Consider the following 26,288-nt stretch of genomic DNA (forward strand, 5'->3'; position numbering starts at 1 on the left):
CAAAAATCACAAAAATTACAAAAATTGCAAAAGTTACAACAATTACAAAAATCACAAATATTACAAAAAATACTAAAAATACTAAAATACTAAAATTACTAAAATTACTAAAATTACTAAAATTACTAAAATTACTAAAATTACTAAAATTACTAAAATTACAAAAATTACAAAAATTACAAAAATTACAAATATTACAAAAATTACAAAAATTACAAAAATTACAAAAATTACAAAAATTACAAAAATTACAAAAATTACAAAAATTACAAAAATTACAAAAATTACAAAAATTACAAAAAATTACAAAAAATACAAAAATTACAAAAATTACAAAAATTACAAAAATTACAAAAATTACAAAAATTACAAAAATTACAAAAATTACAAAAATTACAAAAATTACAAAAATTACAAAAATTACAAAAATTACAAAAATCACAAAAATTACAAAAATTACAAAAATTACAAAAATTACAAAAATTACAAAAATTACAAAAATTACAAAAATTACAAAAATTACAAAAATTACAAAAATTACAAAAATTACAAAAATTACAAAAATTACAAAAATTACAAAAATTACAAAAATTACAAAAATTACAAAAATTACAAAAATTACAAAAATTACAAAAATTACAAAAATTACAAAAATTACAAAAATTACAAAAATTACAAAAATTACAAAAATTACAAAAATTACAAAAATTACAAAAATTACAAAAATTACAAAAATTACAAAAATTACAAAAATTACAAAAATTACAAAAATTACAAAAATTACAAAAATTACAAAAATTACAAAAATTACAAAAATTACAAAAATTACAAAAATTACAAAAATTACAAAAATTACAAAAATTACAAAAATTACAAAAATTACAAAAATTACAAAAATTACAAAAATTACAAAAATTACAAAAATTACAAAAATTACAAAAATTGCAAAAATTACAAAAATTACAAAAATTACAAAAATTACAAAAATTACAAAAATTACAAAAATTACAAAAATTACAAAAATTACAAAAATTACAAAAATTACAAAAATTACAAAAATTACAAAAATTACAAAAATTACAAAAATTACAAAAATTACAAAAATTACAAAAATACAAAAATTACAAAAATTACAAAAAATACAAAAAATTACAAAAATTACAAAAATTACAAAAATTACAAAAATTACAAAAATTACAAAAAATACAAAAATTACAAAAATTACAAAAATTACAAAAATTACAAAAATTACAAAAATTACAAAAATTACAAAAATTACAAAAATTACAAAAATTACAAAAATTACAAAAATTACAAAAATTACAAAAATTACAAAAATTACAAAAATTACAAAAATTACAAAAATTACAAAAATTACAAAAATTACAAAAATTACAAAAATTACAAAAATTACAAAAATTACAAAAATTACAAAAATTACAAAAATTACAAAAATTACAAAAATTACAAAAATTACAAAAATTACAAAAATTACAAAAATTACAAAAATTACAAAAATTACAAAAATTACAAAAATTACAAAAATTACAAAAATTACAAAAATTACAAAAATTACAAAAATTACAAAAATTACAAAAATTACAAAAATTACAAAAATTACAAAAATTACAAAAATTACAAAAATTACAAAAATTACAAAAATTACAAAAATTACAAAAATTACAAAAATTACAAAAATTACAAAAATTACAAAAATTACAAAAATTACAAAAATTACAAAAATTACAAAAATTACAAAAATTACAAAAATTACAAAAATTACAAAAATTACAAAAATTACAAAAATTACAAAAATTACAAAAATTACAAAAATTACAAAAATTACAAAAATTACAAAAATTACAAAAATTACAAAAATTACAAAAATTACAAAAATTACAAAAATTACAAAAATTACAAAAATTACAAAAATTACAAAAATTACAAAAATTACAAAAATTACAAAAATTACAAAAATTACAAAAATTACAAAAATTACAAAAATTACAAAAATTACAAAAATTACAAAAATTACAAAAATTACAAAAATTACAAAAATTACAAAAATTACAAAAATTACAAAAATTACAAAAATTACAAAAATTACAAAAATTACAAAAATTACAAAAATTACAAAAATTACAAAAATTACAAAAATTACAAAAATTACAAAAATTACAAAAATTACAAAAATTACAAAAATTACAAAAATTACAAAAATTACAAAAATTACAAAAATTACAAAAATTACAAAAATTACAAAAATTACAAAAATTACAAAAATTACAAAAAATTACAAAAAATTACAAAAATTACAAAAAATTACAAAAAATTACAAAAAATTACAAAAATTACAAAAATTACAAAAATTACAAAAATTACAAAAATTACAAAAAATACAAAAATTACAAAAATTACAAAAATTACAAAAATTACAAAAATTACAAAATTACAAAAATTACAAAAATTACAAAAGTTACAAAAATTATAAAAATTACAACAATTACAAAAATTACAATAGTTGATAAAAAAATTAAAAAAATACAAAAATTACAAAAAATACAAAAATTAAAAAAATTGCAAAATTTGCAGAAATTACAAAAAATGATCAAAATTGCAAAAAAAAATACAAAAATTGCCGAAACTACAAAAATTATAAAAATTGCAATAATACAAAATTTATTAAAATTGTAAAAATCTAAAAAAAATACTAAAATTTAAAAATGACAATTATTACAAAAATTAGTAGTAATACTAAAATCACAAAACGTACAAAAACGACAAAAATTTAAAAAATTGCGATGCTACAATAATTACAAAAATCGTAAAAATTACAAAAGTCACAAAAGCCTACAAAAATTGCAAAGATACAAAAATTACAAAATTGATAAAATTACAAAAAAGATAATTTCAAAATTACAATTATTACAGAAAATTACAAAAAATTTCAAAAATTTCAAAAAATACTAAAATCACAACGCACAAAAACGACAAAAAAATAATAAAAATTAGACAACTACAAAAATTACAAAATTTACAAAATTTACAAGATTTACAAAATTTACAAAATTTACAAAAATCGCAAAAATCACAAAAATTACAAAAATAATAAAAAATTACCAAAATTACAAAAATTGCGAAAACAACAAAAAAAATTGAAAATTTAAAGATTTAAAATATCTAACAATTACAAAAGTTACAAAAATCGCAAAAATTACAAAATTACAAAAATAATAAAATTAAAATAAAAATGGCAAAAAATAACAAACATGACTAAAATGATTAAAAACACGAAAATATAAAAAATAAGAGTTTTGAGGATGACAAAATTATAAAAATGACTAAAATGACAAAAATGAAAAAATGACGAAAGCGGCAAAAATAACCCAAATGACAAAAATGGCAAAAATTGAAAAAAAAAACACAAAAATAACAAAAAATTACAAAAATGGCCAAAATGACAAAAATGGAAAAAATGACAACAGTGACAAAAATGACAAAACATGACAAATGTCGAATATGGCAAACAAAAGTAATAAAAAATTACACAAATGACGAAATGGCAAAATTGACAAAATTAACTAGACTAATAAAAATAACAAAAAAAATACAAAAATTACTGAATTGGCAAAAATGACATCAATGACAAAAATTTACAAAAATAGAAGAATTTAACTGGTAGATAGAAGAATCGTAGAGTCTTCCGAAAGCACATTGGAACCGTATTCTTAGAAATGAGTTCACACGAAGAATTAGAGGAAAGATCAAAAAGACCCTAGAATACCACCACTGCGACTTACAAAAAGATAGAAAATAAAAAAAAGAAAGAAAGGAATATAAAGATATAGAAAGAAGAAAAGGCAAAAAGGTAGAAATAAAGATAGGCAGAATGATATAAGAGGAAAAGATAGAAAACGAAGAGAGCTAAACGATAGACAGCCAGAAAAACAGAAAGGCTGAAGAAAGAAAGGTAGACTGAGAGACAGAAACAAAGAAATAGAGGAAAAAGGCATAGGCAGAAACAAAGAAAGACAGACTGAAAACAGATATACAAAAAATTAGAAAGACAGCATTTGAAAAAAATAAAACAAGCAAACCAAAAGACAGAAATATATAAAGAAACGAAAAAGCGCAATACAATAGCACAATCAATGAGTGAAATACATAGATAGAGGAAGACAACAATACTGAATAAAAGAAACACAAAGGTGGAAAGGAAGACTATAAAACAGCCGGGTAGAAATACAAGACGGACAAACTCAAAGATAGAAAAACAGAAATACAAAATGACAGAGAGAAGAAACGATAAAATTTACAAAAATGATACATATTACAAAAATGACTAAAAACGAAAAATAACAAAAAACTTTAACGATGCCAAAAACTCTAAAAAGACATGGCATATAGCAAAAATTACAAAACTGCAAAAGTTACAAAATAACAAAGTGACAAAAAAATCCAATCTGGCCTTGTGGTCGACAGCGAGCAAAAGCCGTAGGTTCTAGGATGATGACCAAGATGATGCAATACAGAGATGTAGGTTTCGCTTCCGATTAGGCTTTCTCCCCAGATGTTCTAAAACACCTTGTGATGAGAAAGCGGCAAGTACGACCGGTTTCATCCTATTTGACCTCACGAACTCAAATGCAAGCCACCAAATTACGTCCGCATGCACGTCAGATCCCAGTCAGATCAGTACTGTAAATATAAGGCATATCAATGGAAAACGCTGCGTAGATTACGTTAAGAATGGTTTAATATAAGCAGAACCAGTACAAACACTGCCTGTCAAAAACAAAAAACAGACCGATGCTGAAAACTTAATATTTCGACATTAATTTCCATTGTTAGACAGAAACTTGCTATGAATTGCCCAGTGTTATTTTCTGATAGTAAATTCCTTACCCTTTTTTAGCTGTAATAGTCAGATAGGAAGGGATAGGTTAGGTAAGGCGCATGTTAACCTCAAGAACACCGTTGGGAATTCCAGGGAAACAGATTGCATCCATTGTAACGAATTCCACCTTCTCTGTATTTCGACAACAATCTTTTATGTGGTATGAACTAGCGCGAGGTACTAAGTCGTGCAAACGTACTTCGGTTTTATCGTCATCCTTATATATAAGGGGATGTTGGTTTTAACACTGTCATGCTAGATACCGTGTTTCATGTTGTTCTTCAGAATGGGGTTTTCTACCTTAGTCAAAAATCGGATCAATACACAATTGCGTACATGATGAAATTGTGTAAAACTGTCACTTCCGTAAGGTTAAGTACCATTTTCACCTTTAGTAACTGTTTAGCTATTCCATTAATGAAAATCCGTTAATGGTGCAACATGAAGCCAATCATGGCTACAATTTTCGTGAGCGGCTCACATTATTGAATCGTGATATTTTTTTTCATAAATATTTGAACAGATTCATTTTGTTGTAGAGAATTTTGGCATTCATATGGGCGATTTGTAGTTGACAGCAAGCCCACTGTTATTTATTCAAGTATTATTTCAGAAAATAGAATTGACTATTTCTGTCACTCATCATTACCAATACCTTTCGTCTTAGTTATGGGACCGACCGTAGAAAACGCCTGCAACCTGAACTTCACCCTTTTCAATTCCTGTAAAACTAAAGCTACGATCCAACGAAACCCACAAGACGGTCTCGAGCGAGCACCGGTCGACTGAATAGCCTCAAAGTTTCTCTGTCACAGTTCACTACTTTTGGCGTCTTCAATCATCAAGTAAAAGGTCTAACATCCAACCACCCATCCACCTTCTCCTTTATCGTTTGTCACTCTGAACGGCCGTCGGTGACTGTCGTACTTCCGTTCGTACCCACAGCAATGGTATAGTTTACAGTAATTAAAATTAAGTAAACGGATATTGAAACTTATGATGAACCCCTTAGAGATTGCTTCCCTTCCGAATCGAGTGTTTTGAGCTTTCGGTTGTTCTTGTTGTTGATATTTTATTGATGTTTATTCATCATCCGTCTCGGGGTTGGAGCTCGAAGTAAACGACAGGATTTAGTCGCCTAAATTGTTGACGTGGGTAGAAAGAGATTTGTCTCAATTAGAGTTTTTATAGAGAGCCAAATTATTCCGCTACTAATTTAAGCAGAATGGAATCTTCCGAATATTATGAAATTCCATAAGTTAAAGAGAACTGAGACGATTTTCCCTAGCAGCGGCAACTAAATTTCATTCGATCTGAAGCTTCAAGCTCGTTCAAGCTAAAAATATTAGAACCAGTTCCGGACCACAGTGCACCTGGTCCCATTTGAATTGCATATCGATTGACAAACTTGTTAGCATCGGCTGCAAATATATGCAAACGAACGTTTTCCATACAAACACCCAAAACGTCACGTGAACCCAAGCCGGGTGTGACATTAAAATTAGTCGAATTGCCAGTGTCCGTCGATGGAAACCGATAGAATATTTATTCAAAACCAGGTCCACCGTTTTACATCCTGTAGGTAGGTGACGGAAGAACAGAACAAAAACCCGTCGATGCGGAATTTTGAATAATTTATTTCGACAGTCCGAACCGACATCACACTGATTTCATGTATGACGCATAATCACCCAAATTGGAACACCAGCACTGTTCCATTGTTTATCACTTAACGCCAAATTTTACGTGTCCGAAGCATACCCTCACGGCAGCAGATGAGTGCCTAGTAGTACTTGTACTGGCACCGGGTGCTTCAGCAGCTGACCAACACGGACCGACCCTCATCGTCGTCCTGATTACACCGCAGCGTTGGAAGGGTGCCGCCAGAAACAATGACGCCTCCATGGCCTGATCCTATCGCGGGCAGCAGTCCACTCGCCTACATACAGTGGTGTTCGAGGGTACTTTGTTGTAATAAATGAGTTTTGGGTCTACTTTTTTCTTCCATTTTATCTAACCGCCGGAAATCCGAGTGTGTGTGTGAGAGAGAGTGTTTATGACAGTGAACGAACAAAAGAGCCCGCCCGTCTATTGAATTAGGTCAGCCAGCCGATCAGCATGAGGGCATGAGCTGGTTGGCATTTGGATTCGGTAAAGTGCTGCCCACTCATCAGAAGGGTTCACTCGATTTTTTTACGCTGTTGTCAGTTGCTAGGGGATCTGAGATTCGGCAGAATTAATATCGGAATGATTTGATATTCTAATTTTAATAGCTGAATATATATCCTCGGGGACGAGATTCAGAATGGGTAGGAAAATATGCAAAAGAGCGATTTTTACAAATTAACTGGTAGAGAGAAGAATCGTAAAGTCTACCGAAAGCACATTGGATCCATATTCTTAGAAATGAGTTCACATGTAGAATTAGAGGACAGATCAATAAAACCCTAGAATACCACCACTGCGACTTACAAAAAGATAGAAAATTAAAAAAAGAAAGAAAGGAATATAAAGAGATAGAAAGAAGAAAAGGCGAAAAGGTAGAAATAAAGATAGGCAGAATGATAAAGAGGAAAAGATAGAAAACGAGGAGAGCCAAACGACAGACAGCCAGAAAAACAGAAAGACTGAAAAAAGAAAGGTAGACTGAGAGATAGAAACAAAGAAATAGAGGAAAAAGGCATAGGCAAAAACAAAGAGACAGACTGAAAACAGATATACAAAAAATTAGAAAGACAGTATTTGAAAAAATTAAAACAAGCAAACCAAAAGACAGAAATATACAAAGAAACGAAAAATCGCAATACAACAGCACAAACAATGAGTGAAATACATCGATAGAGGAAGACAATAATACTGAATAAAACAACATAGAGGTGGAAAGGAAGACTATAAAACAGCCGGGTAGAAATACAAGACGGACAAACTCAAAGATAGAAAAACAGAAATACAAAATGACAGCGAGAAGGAACGGTGGAAAAATAGAATGACAGAATTGCATATTGACAGAAAGACATAAAAATAGAACTACAGAAAGATAGAATGTCAAAAAGGCAGAAAACATAAGACAAAAAATACAGAAGGCTAGAAATACAATAAGATAAAAAAGACAGACATAAATAGAAAAAGAAAAAAAAAAGACTGAGAGGAAAACAATAAGACGGACAGACAGAAATAAAACCTGACAAAAGACCCATCGCCATTTAAATAGAAAGACACAAAGGGAGCTGTAAAGAATTGCAAATACACAGAAGTCAGAAAGACAGAAAGATCGATTGACAGAATTACAAACAGACAGTAAGGCAAAAATATAAAACAAAAAGCAGAAATACAGAAAGATGGAAATAAAGAAAGCTAGAATAACGAAAATATAGAAACTCAGAAAGACGAAAAAACAAAAAAGACGGATGAATAGATAAGAAAAAAAGACAGAAAGACGGAAAATAGAAAGACAGAGAGACTAAAAAGAACGTCAAAAAGACAAAGAAAGACAAAAATTAAAAATATATTAAAGGGATAACAAGCAAGAAAATATATTAAAGGGATAACAAGCAAGAGAACAAACATTATATTTCTCTAGCCATCTTCTCACAAAAATACAAAATTATAAATAGACAAAATAACAAAAAGACAAAAAGATAGATTGAAAGAATTACATATAAAAAGATATACAGAAAGCTAAACTACAATAAAGATAGACAGACAATGACAAAATTGCGAACGCAAGAAAGACAAAGACATCAATAAACAAAGACACGATAACGGAAAAAAGAAAGACAGAAGACAATAAGACAAACAGACCGACAGACAGAAATACAACAAGACAGACAGATTCAAAGAAAGAAAAACAGAGAGCCATAAAGACAGCTAGAAAGATTTGCATAGACAGAAGACGAAAAGACAGAAAGATTAGATATAGACAGGTAGGAAAAAATAAAACTAAAGGAAGTGGGAAATACTGAAAAAAGAAAGCCAGAAAAATGGAAATACAGAAACAAAGAAAACGACAAGACAAAAACACCAAAACGAAATACAAAAAGACAAAAATGACAAAAATTACAAGAATGACCAAAATGACAAAAATGACAAAAATGACAAAAATGACAAAAATGACAAAAATGACAAAAATGACAAAAATGACAAAAATGACAAAAATGACAAAAATGACAAAAATGACAAAAATGACAAAAATGACAAAAATGACAAAAATGACAAAAATGACAAAAATGACAAAAATGACAAAAATGACAAAAATGACAAAAATGACAAAAATGACAAAAATGACAAAAATGACAAAAATGACAAAAATGACAAAAATGACGAAAATGACAAAAATGACAAAAATGACAAAAATGACAAAAATGACAAAAATGACAAAAATGACAAAAATAACAAAAATAACAAAAATGACAAAAATAACAAAAATAACAAAAATAACAAAAATAACAAAAATAACAAAAATCACAAATATCACAAATATCACAAAAATCACAAAAATCACAACAATCACAAAAATCACAAAAATCACAAAAATCACAAAAATCACAAAAATCACAAAAATCACAAAAATCACAAAAATCACAAAAATCACAAAAATCACAAAAATCACAAAAATCACAAAAATCACAAAAATCACAAAAATCACAAAAATCACAAAAATCACAAAAATCACAAAAATCACAAAAATTACAAAAATTACAAAAATTACAAAAATTACAAAAATTACAAAAATGACAAACATGACAAAAATTACAAAAATTATAAAAATTACAAAAATTACAAAAATTACAAAAATTACAAAAATTACAAAAATTACAAAAATTACAAAAATTACAAAAATTACAAAAATTACAAAAATTACAAAAATTACAAAAATTACAAAAATTACAAAAAGTACAAAAAGTACAAAAATGACAAAAATGACAAAAATGACAAACATGACAAAAATGACAAAAATGACAAAAATGACAAAAATGACAAAAATGACAAAAATGACTAAAATGACTAAAATGACTAAAATGACAAAAATGACAAAAGCGACATAAATGGCAAAAATGACAAAAATGACAAAAATGACAAAAATGACAAAAATGACAAAAATGACAAAAATGACAAAAATGACAAAAATGACAAAAATGACAAAAATGACAAAAATGACAAAAATGACAAAAATGACAAAAATGACAAAAATGACAAAAATGACAAAAATGACAAAAATGACAAAAATGACAAAAATGACAAAAATGACAAAAATGACAAAAATGACAAAAATGACAAAAATGACAAAAATGACAAAAATGACAAAAATGACAAAAATGACAAAAATGACAAAAATGACAAAAATGACAAAAATGACAAAAATGACAAAAATGACAAAAATGACAAAAATGACAAAAATGACAAAAATGACAAAAATGACAAAAATGACAAAAATGACAAAAATGACAAAAATGACAAAAATGACAAAAATGACAAAAATGACAAAAATGACAAAAATGACAAAAATGACAAAAATGACGAAAATGACAAAAATGACAAAAATGACAAAAATGACAAAAATGACAAAAATGACAAATATGACAAATATGACAAATATGACAAAAATGACAAATAACAAAAATGACAAATAACAAAAATGACAAAAATAACAAAAATAACAAAAATCACAAATATCACAAAAATCACAAAAATCACAAAAATCACAAAAATCACAAAAATCACAAAAATCACAAAAATCACAAAAATCACAAAAATCACAAAAATCACAAAAATCACAAAAATCACAAAAATCACAAAAATCACAAAAATCACAAAAATTACAAAAATTACAAAAATTACAAAAATCACAAAAATCACAAAAATCACAAAAATCACAAAAATCACAAAAATCACAAAAATCACAAAAATTACAAAAATCACAAAAATCACAAAAATCACAAAAATCACAAAAATCACAAAAATTACAAAAATTACAAAAATTACAAAAATTACAAAAATTACAAAAATTACAAAAATTACAAAAATTACAAAAATTACAAAAATTACAAAAATGACAAAAATGACAAACATGACAAAAATTACAAAAATTACAAAAATTACAAAAATTACAAAAATTACAAAAATTACAAAAATTACAAAAATTACAAAAATTACAAAAATTACAAAAATTACAAAAATTACAAAAATTACAAAAATTACAATTACAAAAATTACAAAAATTGCAAAAATTACAAAAATTACAAAAATTACAAAAATTACAAAAATTACAAAAATTACAAAAATTACAAAAATTACAAAAATTACAAAAATTACAAAAATTACAAAAATTACAAAAATTACAAAAATTACAAAAATTACAAAAATTACAAAAATTACAAAAATTACAAAAATTACAAAAATTACAAAAATTACAAAAATTACAAAAATTACAAAAATTACAAAAATTACAAAAATTACAAAAATTACAAAAATTACAAAAATTACAAAAATTACAAAAATTACAAAAATTACAAAAATTACAAAAATTACAAAAATTACAAAAATTACAAAAATTACAAAAATTACAAAAATTACAAAAATTGCAAAAATTACAAAAATTACAAAAATTACAAAAATTACAAAAATTACAAAAATTACAAAAATTACAAAAATTACAAAAATTACAAAAATTACAAAAATTACAAAAATTACAAAAATTACAAAAATTACAAAAATTACAAAAATTACAAAAATTACAAAAATTACAAAAATTACAAAAATTACAAAAATTACAAAAATTACAAAAATTACAAAAATTACAAAAATTACAAAAATTACAAAAATTACAAAAATTGCAAAAATTACAAAAATTACAAAAATTACAAAAATTACAAAAATTACAAAAATTACAAAAATTACAAAAATTACAAAAATTATAAAAATTACAAAAATTACAAAAATTACAAAAATTACAAAAATTACAAAAATTACAAAAATTACAAAAATTACAAAAATTACAAAAATTACAAAAATTACAAAAATTACAAAAATTACAAAAATTACAAAAATTACAAAAATTACAAAAATTACAAAAATTACAAAAATTACAAAAATTACAAAAATTACAAAAATTACAAAAATTACAAAAATTGCAAAAATTACAAAAATTACAAAAATTACAAAAATTACAAAAATTACAAAAATTACAAAAATTACAAAAATTACAAAAATTACAAAAATTACAAAAATTACAAAAATTACAAAAATTACAAAAATTACAAAAATTACAAAAATTACAAAAATTACAAAAATTACAAAAATTGCAAAAATTACAAAAATTACAAAAATTACAAAAATTACAAAAATTACAAAAATTACAAAAATTACAAAAATTACAAAAATTACAAAAATTACAAAAATTACAAAAATTACAAAAATTACAAAAATTACAAAAATTACAAAAAATTACAAAAATTACAAAAATTACAAAAATTACAAAAATTGCAAAAATTACAAAAATTACAAAAATTGCAAAAATTGCAAAAATTACAAAAATTACAAAAATTACAAAAATTACAAAAATTACAAAAATTACAAAAATTACAAAAATTACAAAAATTACAAAAATTACAAAAATTACAAAAATTACAAAAATTACAAAAATTACAAAAATTACAAAAATTACAAAAATTACAAAAATTACAAAAATTACAAAAATTACAAAAATTACAAAAATTACAAAAATTACAAAAATTACAAAAATTACAAAAATTACAAAAATTACAAAAATCACAAAAATTACAAAAATTACAAAAATTACAAAAATTACAAAAATTACAAAAATTACAAAAATTACAAAAATTACAAAAATTACAAAAATTACAAAAATTACAAAAATTACAAAAATTACAAAAATTACAAAAATTACAAAAATTACAAAAATTACAAAAATTACAAAAATTGCAAAAATTACAAAAATTACAAAAATTACAAAAATTACAAAAATGACAAACATGACAAAAATTACAAAAATTACAAAAATTACAAAAATTACAAAAATTACAAAAATTACAAAAATTACAAAAATTACAAAAATTACAAAAATTACAAAAATTACAAAAATTACAAAAATTACAAAAATTACAAAAATTACAAAAATTACAAAAATTACAACAATTACAAAAATTACAAAAATTGCAAAAATTACAAAAATTACAAAAATTACAAAAATTACAAAAATTACAAAAATTACAAAAATTACAAAAATTACAAAAATTACAAAAATTACAAAAATTACAAAAATTACAAAAATTACAAAAATTACAAAAATTACAAAAATTACAAAAATTACAAAAATTACAAAAATTACAAAAATTACAAAAATTACAAAAATTACAAAAATTACAAAAATTACAAAAATTACAAAAATTACCAAAATTACATTGTAATTTTTGTAAATTACAAAAATTACAAAAATTACAAAAATTACAAAAATTACAAAAATTACAAAAATTACAAAAATTGCAAAAATTACAAAAATTACAAAAATTACAAAAATTACAAAAATTACAAAAATTACAAAAATTACAAAAATTACAAAAATTACAAAAATTACAAAAATTACAAAAATTACAAAAATTACAAAAATTACAAAAATTACAAAAATTACAAAAATTACAAAAATTGCAAAAATTACAAAAATTACAAAAATTACAAAAATTACAAAAATTACAAAAATTACAAAAATTACAAAAATTACAAAAATTACAAAAATTACAAAAATTACAAAAATTACAAAAATTACAAAAGTTACAAAAATTACAAAAATTACAAAAATTACAAAAATTACAAAAATTACAAAAATTACAAAAATTACAAAAATTACAAAAATTACAAAAATTACAAAAATTACAAAAATTACAAAAATTACAAAAATTACAAAAATTACAAAAATTACAAAAATTACAAAAATTACAAAAATTACAAAAATTACAAAAATTACAAAAATTACAAAAATTACAAAAATTACAAAAATTACAAAAATTACAAAAATTACAAAAATTACAAAAATTACAAAAATTACAAAAATTACAAAAATTACAAAAATTACAAAAATTACAAAAATTACAAAAATTACAAAAATTACAAAAATTACAAAAATTACAAAAATTACAAAAATTACAAAAATTACAAAAATTACAAAAATTACAAAAATTACAAAAATTACAAAAATTACAAAAATTACAAAAATTACAAAAATTACAAAAATTGCAAAAATTACAAAAATTACAAAAATTACAAAAATTACAAAAATTACAAAAATTACAAAAATTACAAAAATTACAAAAATTACAAAAATTACAAAAATTACAAAAATTGCAAAAATTACAAAAATTACAAAAATTACAAAAATTACAAAAATTACAAAAATTACAAAAATTACAAAAATTACAAAAATTACAAAAATTACAAAAATCACAAAAATTACAAAAATTACAAAAATTACAAAAATTACAAAAATTACAAAAATTACAAAAATTACAAAAATTACAAAAATGACAAACATGACAAAAATTACAAAAATTACAAAAATTATAAAAATTATAAAAATTACAAAAATTACAAAAATTACAAAAATTACAAAAATTACAAAAATTGCAAAAATTACAAAAATTACAAAAATTACAAAAATTACAAAAATTACAAAAATTACAAAAATTACAAAAATTACAAAAATTACAAAAATTACAAAAATTACAAAAATTACAAAAATTACAAAAATTACAAAAATTACAAAAATTACAAACATTACAAAAATTACAAAAATTACAAAAATTACAAAAATTACTAAAATTACTAAAATTACAAAAAATAAAAATTACAAAAATTACAAAAATTACAAAAATTACAAACATTACAAAAATTACAAAAATTACAAAAATTACAAAAATTACAAAAATTACAAAAAATACAAAAATTACAAAAATTACAAAAATTACAAAAATTACAAAAATTACAAAAATTACAAAAATTACAAAAATTACAAAAATTACAAAAATTACAAAAATTACAAAAATTACAAAAATTACAAAGATTACAAAAATTACAAAAATTACAAAAATTACAAAATTGACAAAAATGGCAAAAAGGAAAACAGAAAAAAACATAAAAAAGCAAGACAAAAAAGAACAAAAGGCAAAGAAATGAAAAGACAACAAGACAACGAGATAACACAACAAAAATAAGATAAAACAGAAAATTAACAAAAATTACAAAGTGACAAACATGAAAAAATGCAAAGAACTACAAAATTACAAAAAATGCAAACATTACAAAAATTACAGAAACTAAAAAATTGCCAAAATCATGAAACTGACGTGAAAAACAAAAATAGCAAAAATTAAAAATTTGGAAAAAATTGAAATTGCAACATTTTTTGAAAATAATGAAAATGTTTAAAATTAATGAACATTGTAAAAATTTTAAAATCATTAAAATCGCAAAGATTATGAAAATTACAAGCGTAAAAATCAGAAAATTTGCAAAAAGCTCCAAAATTATAAAAATTGCAAACATGGGATAATGCACCCAAAATGTACAAAAAAAATGTACAAAAATTGCACAAAATACATAAATTACAAAAAATATCTCAAAAATTACAAAAGTTGCAAAAATTACAAAAAATGCAGAAATTGAAAATGTTACATGTATTACAAACATTGCAAAAATTACCAAAAGTACAAAATTAAAATTACAAAAATGATCAAAATTATAGAAAAAATACAAAAAAGAACAAAAATGACAAATATAACCAATATGTCGAAATGTGACAAAAAATAACAAAAATTACAGAAATGACAAAAATGGCAAGTTACGAAAAATACAAAATATACTATATTACAAAAATGGTATAAATAAAATAATTGGCATAATTGACAAAAATTACAGAATGGCAAAAATGGCGGAAGTGGCGAAAATGACAAAAGATCACAAAAAATCAAAAAAGGACAAATCTAGAAATGACAAAAACGTTAAAACGGCATGGCTTTTGCCGCAAAAAAATGACGAAAACGACAAAAGCGACTAAAAGAAGAAAACATTTAAGGTTGAATAACTAAAACAGTAAAGATTTAAACATGCATAGGTTTAAAGGCTAAAACTCGTTAACTAAAATTCTATTAGACAAAGTAAGGAAATCGAAACTATAAAGGAAAGACTAAAAGTCAAATAACGAATAGATTGAAAAAGACAGAAATAAAGAAAGTCAGGATTATGGAGTGGCAGAAACGCAGCAAGCTAAAAATCCAGGAAAACAGAAGGGCCTAAAAATAGGTACATTAATACACAGTCAGACATGATGACAGTACAACAGAAATAGGAATACATGAAAGCATGAACAGAAAAAAAAGAAATGCAGAAAAACAGCTTCACGGAAATTTTGCAGATCTTTTTTTGTCTACCCAATGTTTCGGTCCGTTTGGGGCCTTTACCACAATATGAATTAATAATTTGTGTTTTTGTCCAGGGCATTTTTGTGAAGCAGCAATTGCCATCGCTCTTTTCGATTTTACACGTTTTGATTTTTTTAAAAGCATTTTAAAATTATTTTAGATTCCTTCGAGGATCATTATAAAATCATTTATAAATGCTAATTAATTTCGGAAAAAAATTAGGAACATTTCAGAATTTTGATCTATTTGAAAATAATTTTAAGATCATTTAGATCACTTTAGATATATTTTAGAATTATTTAAGAGTCATTTAGATTTTTTTTAACATTCATTTAGGAATAATTTTATAATCGTTGCAGAATAATTTTAAAATATTAATATATTTGATTTCAGATTTCAGATCATTTTAGATTTATTTCAAAATCAAGTAATTTTAGTGTCATTTAAGAATTGTTTAGATTCAGTTTTGAATCAATGTAGAATCATTTCAGAATATTTTTAATTATAAGAATCATTTTAGAATTGTTCAAGAATTATTTTAGATTTATGTTAGAATCATTTTAGAGTCTTTATAATAATTACAAAATTATTTTGAAATCCTTTTATAATAATTCTAGATTCCTTTAAGAATCATTTAATAAACATACCATAATTTTCGACTTCACTCGGAACCACTTGACCTCGGAACAGGTCGTCGCTCCACAATACTATATCTCTCAATGCAAATCTTCCGATCAGGGATCCCTATTTGGGATGAACGCTTCGTCGATTGGCCCGGCAGAGGAGCTCGATCTTTCTCAATGTGTATTTACCTACCATTTACTTCTAGTTAGAAGAGACACTGACTGAAACAGGTTTTCCGCTAATGTCGCTAATAAGCATTCCAAAATCCGGCAAAGATCGAACCCAAACATAGTGCCGAGGATGGTACAGCTGTGGCAGCCAAAAAAACGGTGCCGCGATTAGTCGAGGTGGAAACACTTTTGTACATTGATTTATTGAATGGTCGCAACCAACCGCAGCAAGTTTGGTAGTTTCTATGGATATTGGAATTAGCTGATTTTAGCATCGGAATGTTGCCGTGTGTGTCAGTGGGATCACGTAGTGATTAGGCTGTCAGGCTGAGATGTATGGTATTGTTCACAGGAAGTGTCCGTACTATTTTATAGCTGCCATCGTTTGAAGTAGAATTAAACATCAATTCGGTTGTATTTGTGTCCATAATTAAGATCATCTCAATTACACGCATTAGGGCTTCCGACGACACCCAACCAGACGATTTTCGTAGATTCATTCGTAACCTAATCATCGCAACAATCTAAGTTGATTTTCAAAGCCAAATAACACGCATATTAATTCATTTTCTTCTTCTTCTTCTCATTTCCCTTTCAGGTAAGTGGACGAGCCTCTTCAAACGATACGGCCATTCAGCAGTGGGCACCAACCATGTCGTGTAGTAGCTCCCTTCCGCCTTCCAACATCGAACGGGGTTCAGCAGCGCTACAAGGTCATGCATATGTAAGCTATGCAAAAACATCGAAAAAATTTGTTCGATTTTGATCAGCTGCAGTCGGACTAGCACACACACACACACAAGCGCGCGCGAGTGATGCGGCGATGTGTAGTGTCTTTATCATCTCAACTCAACAGCAGCGATGATGATGCTAGGTAACGCGTGTGCTGCTAGTCTATTGTCGACTGAGTTTGCTCAAGCGTGCGGAACTGATGCGAAATTAATTGTTGTCTACCTTCTACCATGTTGCAAGTTTGTCTAACTTAGCGAGGTTTCGGTTCCTTTCATACTGTTTAGCATGTAGAGCGGAAAATTGGAATTTGAATGATGATGTGTATGTTGAGTTCGTTGCAATGAGCCCGAAGATGATTCGGACAAGAAAAAAATTCGCCGAAAATTGATACCGAAACTAATTTTGGGGAGCGAAGATCGCTTGGATTATTATCTTGTAAATTTAATCGAGGGTAATGCGATGTTATGGTATAAAATATAGACATATCATTTTGAATTAGAAAAAAGCGTATTGAGTACTAATACAGTGACAATTGGTCTCTAGCAGACGAACCGAACCAATTTCGCACTTAAAATAAATTTAAAATAAATAATAAAAATTAATAATAAGCTATGTCTATGATCCAAAAGAATTTTTTAACAGCTTCTGGAGTGTAAAAAACTAATCTTCACTGTAGTAAATAGTTCTTTTATAACGTAACTTATGAATTTCGGGAACGTTCGATAACTTTAATGATTTTATAGTGATAACATTAATTCTGGGAAAGATTTCGTTAAAAGTAATGCAGGGAGCCGCTAATTCAGTGATTGTGGTACAAGATCTTCATAATGACCACAGAGAAGGCAATCTTCTGGTGCCACTGTTTATCAAATATGCGTCGAAACAGTCTTTCCACGAAATTGTTACAATGGTTCACGTTTCTACGACCTGTTGGCTTTCCACAATATCATTCAGGCACCCCAAGATTTTTGATAAAAGAGCTTCATTTTCGTTCCATTGCTACAAATTGCTGGCCGAGTAATAAGTTTTTTTGCGCTTTTACAACGTCGTACTATTTCGAGCATAAGAGGTGTATAACTTTCATTCAAAATTTTTTGTCTTGGAGACGGTTCAACCTAGCAATTTCTCAATGTTATTAACATCATATTGCGATGTTCCTTTAATCTTGTACCATTTCACATACACATTAGATTTCAATATTAATTCGTCAAAAGGGCGAAAGTGTTTTTTGTAAACAAACTTGTTTCGCTCATTAGTCTGCTGCAGAGTTGAATTTCATGAAAAATATGCGTTAATGTAAATTTTTACCCTTCGTAGAAGTAATTTCAATTGTTTTCTGCTTCGAAATTATAGTAAATTAAAAGAAACCATCAAAATAAAAGTTTGTTTACAAATCTTATTCGCCCTTTTGCAAATTTAATAAGGATTTAATCGCATTAGATTTAATAGCAAGATCCGTCATCTTCAGTTTATATAATTATCGTTGGAATTGTTTTTAATTTCAATAAATGTAATAATCAGCTTTCCGCAAAAAATTAATAATAAATTAAATTCTAGTCATAATGGTAGTGCTCCGGGCGATCATTTTCACACTTTCAATGGGTTTATTTCAATTTTCTGAAATTTCTGTCCAAATTAAATCTATCGACAATATAAATATGATCAAATTGCAATTTTTTTTATCGAATTTGATACTCCTTTATAAACATTATGGTAAAATGTTAGTCAAATCTTTGCCAGATTTTTTAATTGAATAAATCTTTGTCGAATTTTTATCAAATTTAAGGTAAAATTTTGATCAACTCTTAGCTATTTTTATAGATATGTTGAAATTAAGTTCAGTGTCCGGTTGTATTCAATAATGACCAATTTCTTAAATTTTTTTTCCAAATTTCTTTAAGTATTATTTATGAGAGTTTTTTTTAAAGTCCTATAAATTATCTTTTATCTTATTAGGTTATTTTGTCTGTATATCTACCATGTTCACTATTAGAAGGATTTTGGTTGAAATCGACTAGTTAAACAAAAAAAAAATAGTTTATTTACTAATAATTTTAATCTAAATTTTGTCAAATTTTAGTAAAATGTTTGTCGAAATTGAGTTAGTATTTTTATAGGAATTTGAGAGAGTTGCCGGCATTATGAGGTAAAATAGATTTTTTAGGTACCATTCAATTAAATTCAAATTTTCGCAAAAATCTAAATAAATTTTTGATTAAATTGAGATTTATAGATTTATACGCGGGGTGCTTGAAAGCTTCTCATATATTCAATCAATTCATTTTTTCAAATGCTCGCCAATAAAACAATTTCCAATTTTGATTTTAAAATCAATAATAGTAACAATTTTTATTTAATTAGGTGAAATTTATTATTTTTTTTACTATATTTGAATTATTTATTGAATTAGGTTTAGTTTCCGAAAGTATCTGGTTATGACCGAAGTCCCATCAAATTATCCTTCGCCTTTAAAATTTATTATTTTTTTTATATATTAATAACAAAATAATAAATTCACTGAAAAGGTTAAAGCTAGATTTAACTTATTAAGGCGAAGGATAACCATTATCCCAAATTGACCCACCAAGAATCCGTCGAAATAAGTAAAACTTAAACTTATTTTAACTCTATTGAGTTGCAGGAAGTAAAAATATTAGTCGGATTTCAGTGGAATTTTAATCGAATTTTTGTCAAATTTGAACTATTTTTTGACGATAAATTCGTCAGTTTGACATTTATGTACACCCAGGTTTTTTTACACGGTTTTTTTTGCGCGGTTTTTTTACGAGGTTTTTTTTACGCGGATTTTCCAATTAACGCGGTTTTTTTACGCGGATTTTCCAATTAACGCGGTTTTTGTAAAAATATTCCTTTTGAATGCAAAAGACTTAGACTTTTTTCTGAAAAAAATTTCTAAGTCCTTTTAAATGCAAAGAACTTAGAAGAATTTTGGCAGTTTTTATTTTGCGCGGATTTCGCCATTAACACGGTTTTGGCAGAAAATATTCTAAGTCCTTTTGAATGCAAAAAACTTAGAAGATTTTCGGAAAGATGGAAGAGACGGGTCTGGAAGATTCCTTAAGGCCCGCACCCCAACAATATGGGTATTTTCGGAATGGTCTTGAAGAGTAGGTTCCAGAAATTGATTTTTGGCGTCATTTTGAAATCCAAGATGGCGACTTCCGGTTCAGTGAAATTCGCTATAACCCAATCAATATGAGTGTTTTTGGAATGATCTTAACGAGTAGGTTCCAAAAATTGATTTTTGACGCCATTTTTAAATCCAAGATGGCGATTTCCGATTTCGCGAAATTCGCTATAACCCAATCAATATTGGTATTTTTGGAAGCTGAAGTTGTAGTACAAATAGTTTTAATTAAACAGTTGAATTTACTTAAATTTAAGCAATATGTTTAATTTGAATAAATTCAAACCCCCAACTCACACCACATACGTCTCTTTCTTCTCTCTCTCTTCCATTCTCACCGCACTTTCCTGGATGAACGCATAAAAATATTTTGCATTTTGCTGGTTTATGATTAGATCTTATATTTTAGAGTGATTAAGACGATTGCCCAAATTTTTCATGCGAGAATTTCGGTAAACCGAAAGTCGCCATCTAGAATTTTAAAATGACGGCAAACATCGACGTTTGTCTGCTACTCGTCAAAACCATTCCGAAAATACCCATATTGATTGGGTTACAGCGAATTTCGCTATACCGGAAGTCGCCATCTTGGATTGCAAAATGGCGTCAAAAATCAATTTCTAGCACCTACTCTTCAAGATCATTCCAAAAATACCCATATTGATTGAGTTATAGCGAATTTCGCTAAACCGGAAGTCGCCATCTTTGATTTCAAAATGGCGTCAAAAATCAATTTCTAGCACCTACTCTTCAGGACCATTCCGAAAATATCCATATTGATTGAGTTATAGCGAATTTCGCTAAACCGGAAGTCGCCATCTTTTATTTCAAAATTACGTCAAAAATCAATTTCTGGCACATACTCTTCAAGACCATTCCGAAAATACCCATATTGTTGGGGTGCGGGCCATAAGGAATCTTCGAGACCCGTCTCTTCCATCTTTCCGAAAATCTTCTAAGTCTTTTGCATTCAAAAGGACTTAGAATATTTTTTGCAAAAACCGTGTTAATTGCGAAATCCGCGCAAAAAAAACTTCCAAAAATATTCTAAGTCTTTTGCTGAGTTTTTTTTGCGCGGATTTTCGGATTAACGCGGTTTTTTTTACGCGGATTTTCCAATTAACGCGGTTTTTTACGCGGATTTTCGGATTAACGCGGTTTTTTACGCGGATTTTCCAATTAACGCGGTTTTTTACGCGGATTTTCGAATTAACGCGGTTTTTTTACGCGGATTTTCCAATTAACGCGGTTTTTTTACGCGGTTTTTTTTACGCGGTACGTATCCCCCGCGTAAAAAAAACCTGGGTGTAATTAGTAATTAATTGAGTTAAGCTCAATTTGAAGTGTTAGAGGGACGGGCATAGCGTAGTTGGTAAATTGATTTAAAGGTTAGAGATTTTTCATAAGAGATTTTCTAACCCGAGGTGAATGACTCTAAGGTTAAAACCTCTAAAATAAAAAAAAAATTAAAATGTTGATGCACATCATTTCAAACAAAGACAAATTATTCTTGTTAGTGAACTTTCCATAAATTCTGCCAATCTTTTCCAAATTTTCGTCAACTTGTAATCAGAGGCTTACTTGTTTTCATTCAATTAAAATCTTTACCAAATCTTGTCTGAACATGTTAAATGTTTAGTAGAATTTTTGTAAATCTTGTCTAAGTAACTAAAATGTTCAAATTGAAGCATAAGAAAATTTTCCTAAAATTCAAAAAATCACTTCTGGGCACAGTGTTTTAAAACGTTGTTTTCGTGCTCAAAATTACTAGCGTCTAAACTTTAGAAGTATAGTTTGTTCGGAGAAGTTGATGCCCTTATGATTGCACATCCACAGGAGTATACCGTTCAGTGATTAATTCACCTATAAGTGATATACGAAATTTTTTTTTCGAACATTGTGTCTTCGGCAAAGTTGTAGCAAATGTTACTACAAAAGAAATTGCTGAAGACACCATATATCTAGTTTTAATATATTACATGGAAGACCCCTTAAAATTGTTTTTTTCGCGATCACTTTTTATTGATTCTCCTACCTTCTTGGAATCTTCCACAAAGTTGTTTGCGATATCGAAACACACATTCGTGCATCTAAAAAGGTAGTTTTATTAATTAATTTATCAGGATTGGTGATTAGCTGAACTTTCGTGTTTATTAGTCATAGTGTGCTTAATTTCTTTAACCCTAGTACGTAGGGGATCAAGTTACCACACGTTTTTACAAAAACCTCGTTTTAGCATGATTTTCAAAACTGACTTCAATATTTCTGACAGGACATAGTTTGCAATTAAAATTTTTATTTCTTTGATAAGTTATGAGAAAAAAAGAAAATTGGGATCAAGTGTACCCACTCTCCCCTATATATTATTGGCGAATTATTGTTTTGGAAACACAAATAGTTTCGTGAATATGTGGATTATTTTTCATAATTTTAGGAACTCGGTCGCGGTTTTCGTAAATCGTAAATTTACGCACGGTTTTTTACCACGTAGTTATAACTACACAAATTTAATTCATACTTCAGATGAATTGCAGTCCATTAAGTAGGAATTAGTAAAAAATTAGTTCGATTTTTATGGATTTTAGATAAAGCATATAATTAAGCTCTAGTAATTTTTTGTTATTATTTTTAAGCAATGTTTTGACGAATTAGATCAAAATTTTACTTGATTTTGATTCACAATTTTTCGTCAAATTTAAATACCCTCCCCTAGGCTGATTGGATTGTAAACTTTTTACTAGTTTATGAATTAATGCACTAAGCCTATTTTTGTGAAACATGTGATATTGCTTAAAGATGCTTGTAAAAAAATTTTATGAACTAGTATAAAGTTTATTCGGAAATGTCCATTTAAGGTATCAACTAGGAAAATAGCCATTCACTTTCCGTTGTACATAGTTTCAGCTTTTTTACTGACCTCTAATCGAAAGTTTCTGTAAGATTGATCGTATGAAGGACTATCGCGTCTAAATGTCCGCGTACAAAGTTGAGATCAACGGTGGGGTCACTGATTCGAAATCGTGCGTGGATCTACTGAAGCACGGGTTTGGCTGTTTCAATGTCCCTTTGCTTCATTGAGCAAGGATTTTTGAATGGAAATATCGCACTGGATGGGACAAAATTGTGTTTCCCTTCAAACTCGTATCGGATGAACTTTGGTGTTTAACTACGTTTTCTTTGACAGGAATTGTCTGCCTGTTCGGCTGTTTGATAATCGTGAGGATGACTCTTGCATTAAGAATGCTGAAAAAATGTTATGCCTATTATGAGAGAGTCCATATGATCAAGGGTTAAAGACGATCTAAGCACTCTTGCAGAAAAACTAAAAAGAGCTACGCCACTCACTACGACTAATCATTGTGCTCTTTTAGACAAGTATCACTCTGACATAGGGGAGTCAGTTAAAATAGCAGTTGGAGTTAAAAACAGACTCAGTTTCTCTTTGTGCAAAAATTGAATTAGTTTTGCAACCCTTTATTGCTTACATTTTCTTCTTTTTCAGCGTTCAGTTCACTTGGAAATGACACATTATCTTCACTAATTTCATGATTTATCCTCACAAAAATTAAAAAGCCGGTCATGATTTCAGAGCCCTTCTGAGGCTGACGCCCTTAGCGGGGGCCAACCGCACACTACGGCTCTGAATATTCGAGCCGTATATCTGTCTAACCTTTACTGAATGTATGCCTCATTAATGTGTTGTTTCTGCCTTTGCTGTTTCTTTCTCGGCGACACTCCAAAGTACACAAGAATATACAAACGACCATACAGTTGTAGATACGCCTCAATACACCCGAAATTACAAGCAAGCTAGTATTTGTGACATACAAACGCACACGAGATAAAAATAACGTACACAATAACATACAATAGCTCGAGCCCTTCGCGATAATACCAATCAGGTCGTGAACGTGATCAATCACGCTCATGATTGCACAATCATGATTTTTTCCGATTCTCGTTGACTTACGAATGTGTAAACGCAGTCTCAAACGCCTGCTTACAAACATTCCAATTAGTGTCACGAAATCATGAATCGTACTCGTTCGGGAGCCCCCAAACAAAAATACGGAACTTATAAAAATACGAAACACTTGATAACAAGTTTCAGGGCACCATAACTGGGTGCTCTAGTGAGAACGGGGAGCTCACCTTCTCAGAACGCAGACCGTGTGAACATACAAAATCCCACTCGAATAGATAAACTACTACCCGGTTATATAAACGAAATCAAACACGCGATGTTTTCACACGCTAGCATCCGCGCCATAACAACATTCACGCGATCAAACGTTTGTGCCCTTTACGATAATACAAACCCGTTCACGCATGTGAACATGTAGTGGCAATCATCCGCACACATCGTTCACGTACGGGAGCCTTCAGTCTCGTCTAAAAAAACAAATTCATGCACATTAGAGTCTCAGGGCGTCTCATGACTGGATATTCTCGTGATATAGGAAAGCTCACATCCTTCTAGGTCTGAACCATACACTCCAACTCGTGGATCGCAATTTAAAAGCTTACGCGAATTTGCAAGCACATGTACATTTTACAAACAAATTTATACGCGCCCACGCGATGAAACTCGATGACATACAAACGCTCGAACTCCGTGTGATAATACAACTTTGGTCACAAATGCGAACATGCAATTGCAATCATCCACGCAAATCAACACCCACCATCCTGCAAACATAAAAACATTTCAGGGGATTAGGTGAACTTTTTAACACCGACGAATTGTTTAATATCGCGGTCTCAAGTGTCGCAACCATGAGTTCGTCACGTTTTCCCCGGTGGCTTTTTCGTCGAGAACGAGCAAAAAATTATTCACGCGAAAACAGTAAAGCGTACAGCACTAATGCCTTCTCGGATGTTTTATGATAATCCAAGACCTTTATTTTGACGATATAGTTATAGTGATTAATTCCCCTTGAAGTGAGATATTTGCTACAATTTTTTTCAAAGCATGAAAAACAAGATAAAGTATTCAGAAATGTCAAAGAACTTGTTTTTGCGAATATCATTATCGAAGACAAAAAGTCTCTATTTATAGTACACTCGAAGTTATTGACCGTTGTTTGTGAATGACCCCTTAAAAGCTCTTATTAGGCATAACTTACGTAATATCGTAGATAAAGCTTCAGCATGTTCAAAAAAGTTGTTCATCTTATCAAGATACATATCTTTCCAGAAGAGATCATTGGCCAATCTCTTGCGGCTTAGAAATTATTGGGTATATTCGGTAAAATTAGTTTTTTTTGTTTCGATTATTGAGATTTTAG

The 26,288-nt window shown here is 27.0% G+C and overlaps 1 protein-coding gene across 15 annotated transcripts in view; it reads left to right on the plus strand.

The window, feature by feature from the left end:
* Positions 1-26,288, plus strand: part of LOC131677135 (complexin) — a 647,935-nt gene that overhangs the window by 135,055 nt on the left and 486,592 nt on the right. Inside the window, exon 4 of one of the 15 annotated variants that reach the window (XM_058956776.1) lies at positions 17,719-17,844. The exons of the other annotated variants lie outside the window; for them this stretch is intronic. Within the exon in view, the coding sequence (XP_058812759.1) occupies positions 17,773-17,844 (72 nt within the window). The 5' untranslated portion in view covers positions 17,719-17,772. The remainder of the gene's footprint in view (positions 1-17,718; positions 17,845-26,288) is intronic. 15 annotated transcript variants of the gene reach the window in all.

The sequence above is a fragment of the Topomyia yanbarensis genome, chromosome 1, assembly GCF_030247195.1.
Source record: "Topomyia yanbarensis strain Yona2022 chromosome 1, ASM3024719v1, whole genome shotgun sequence".
Taxonomy (NCBI): domain Eukaryota; kingdom Metazoa; phylum Arthropoda; class Insecta; order Diptera; family Culicidae; genus Topomyia; species Topomyia yanbarensis.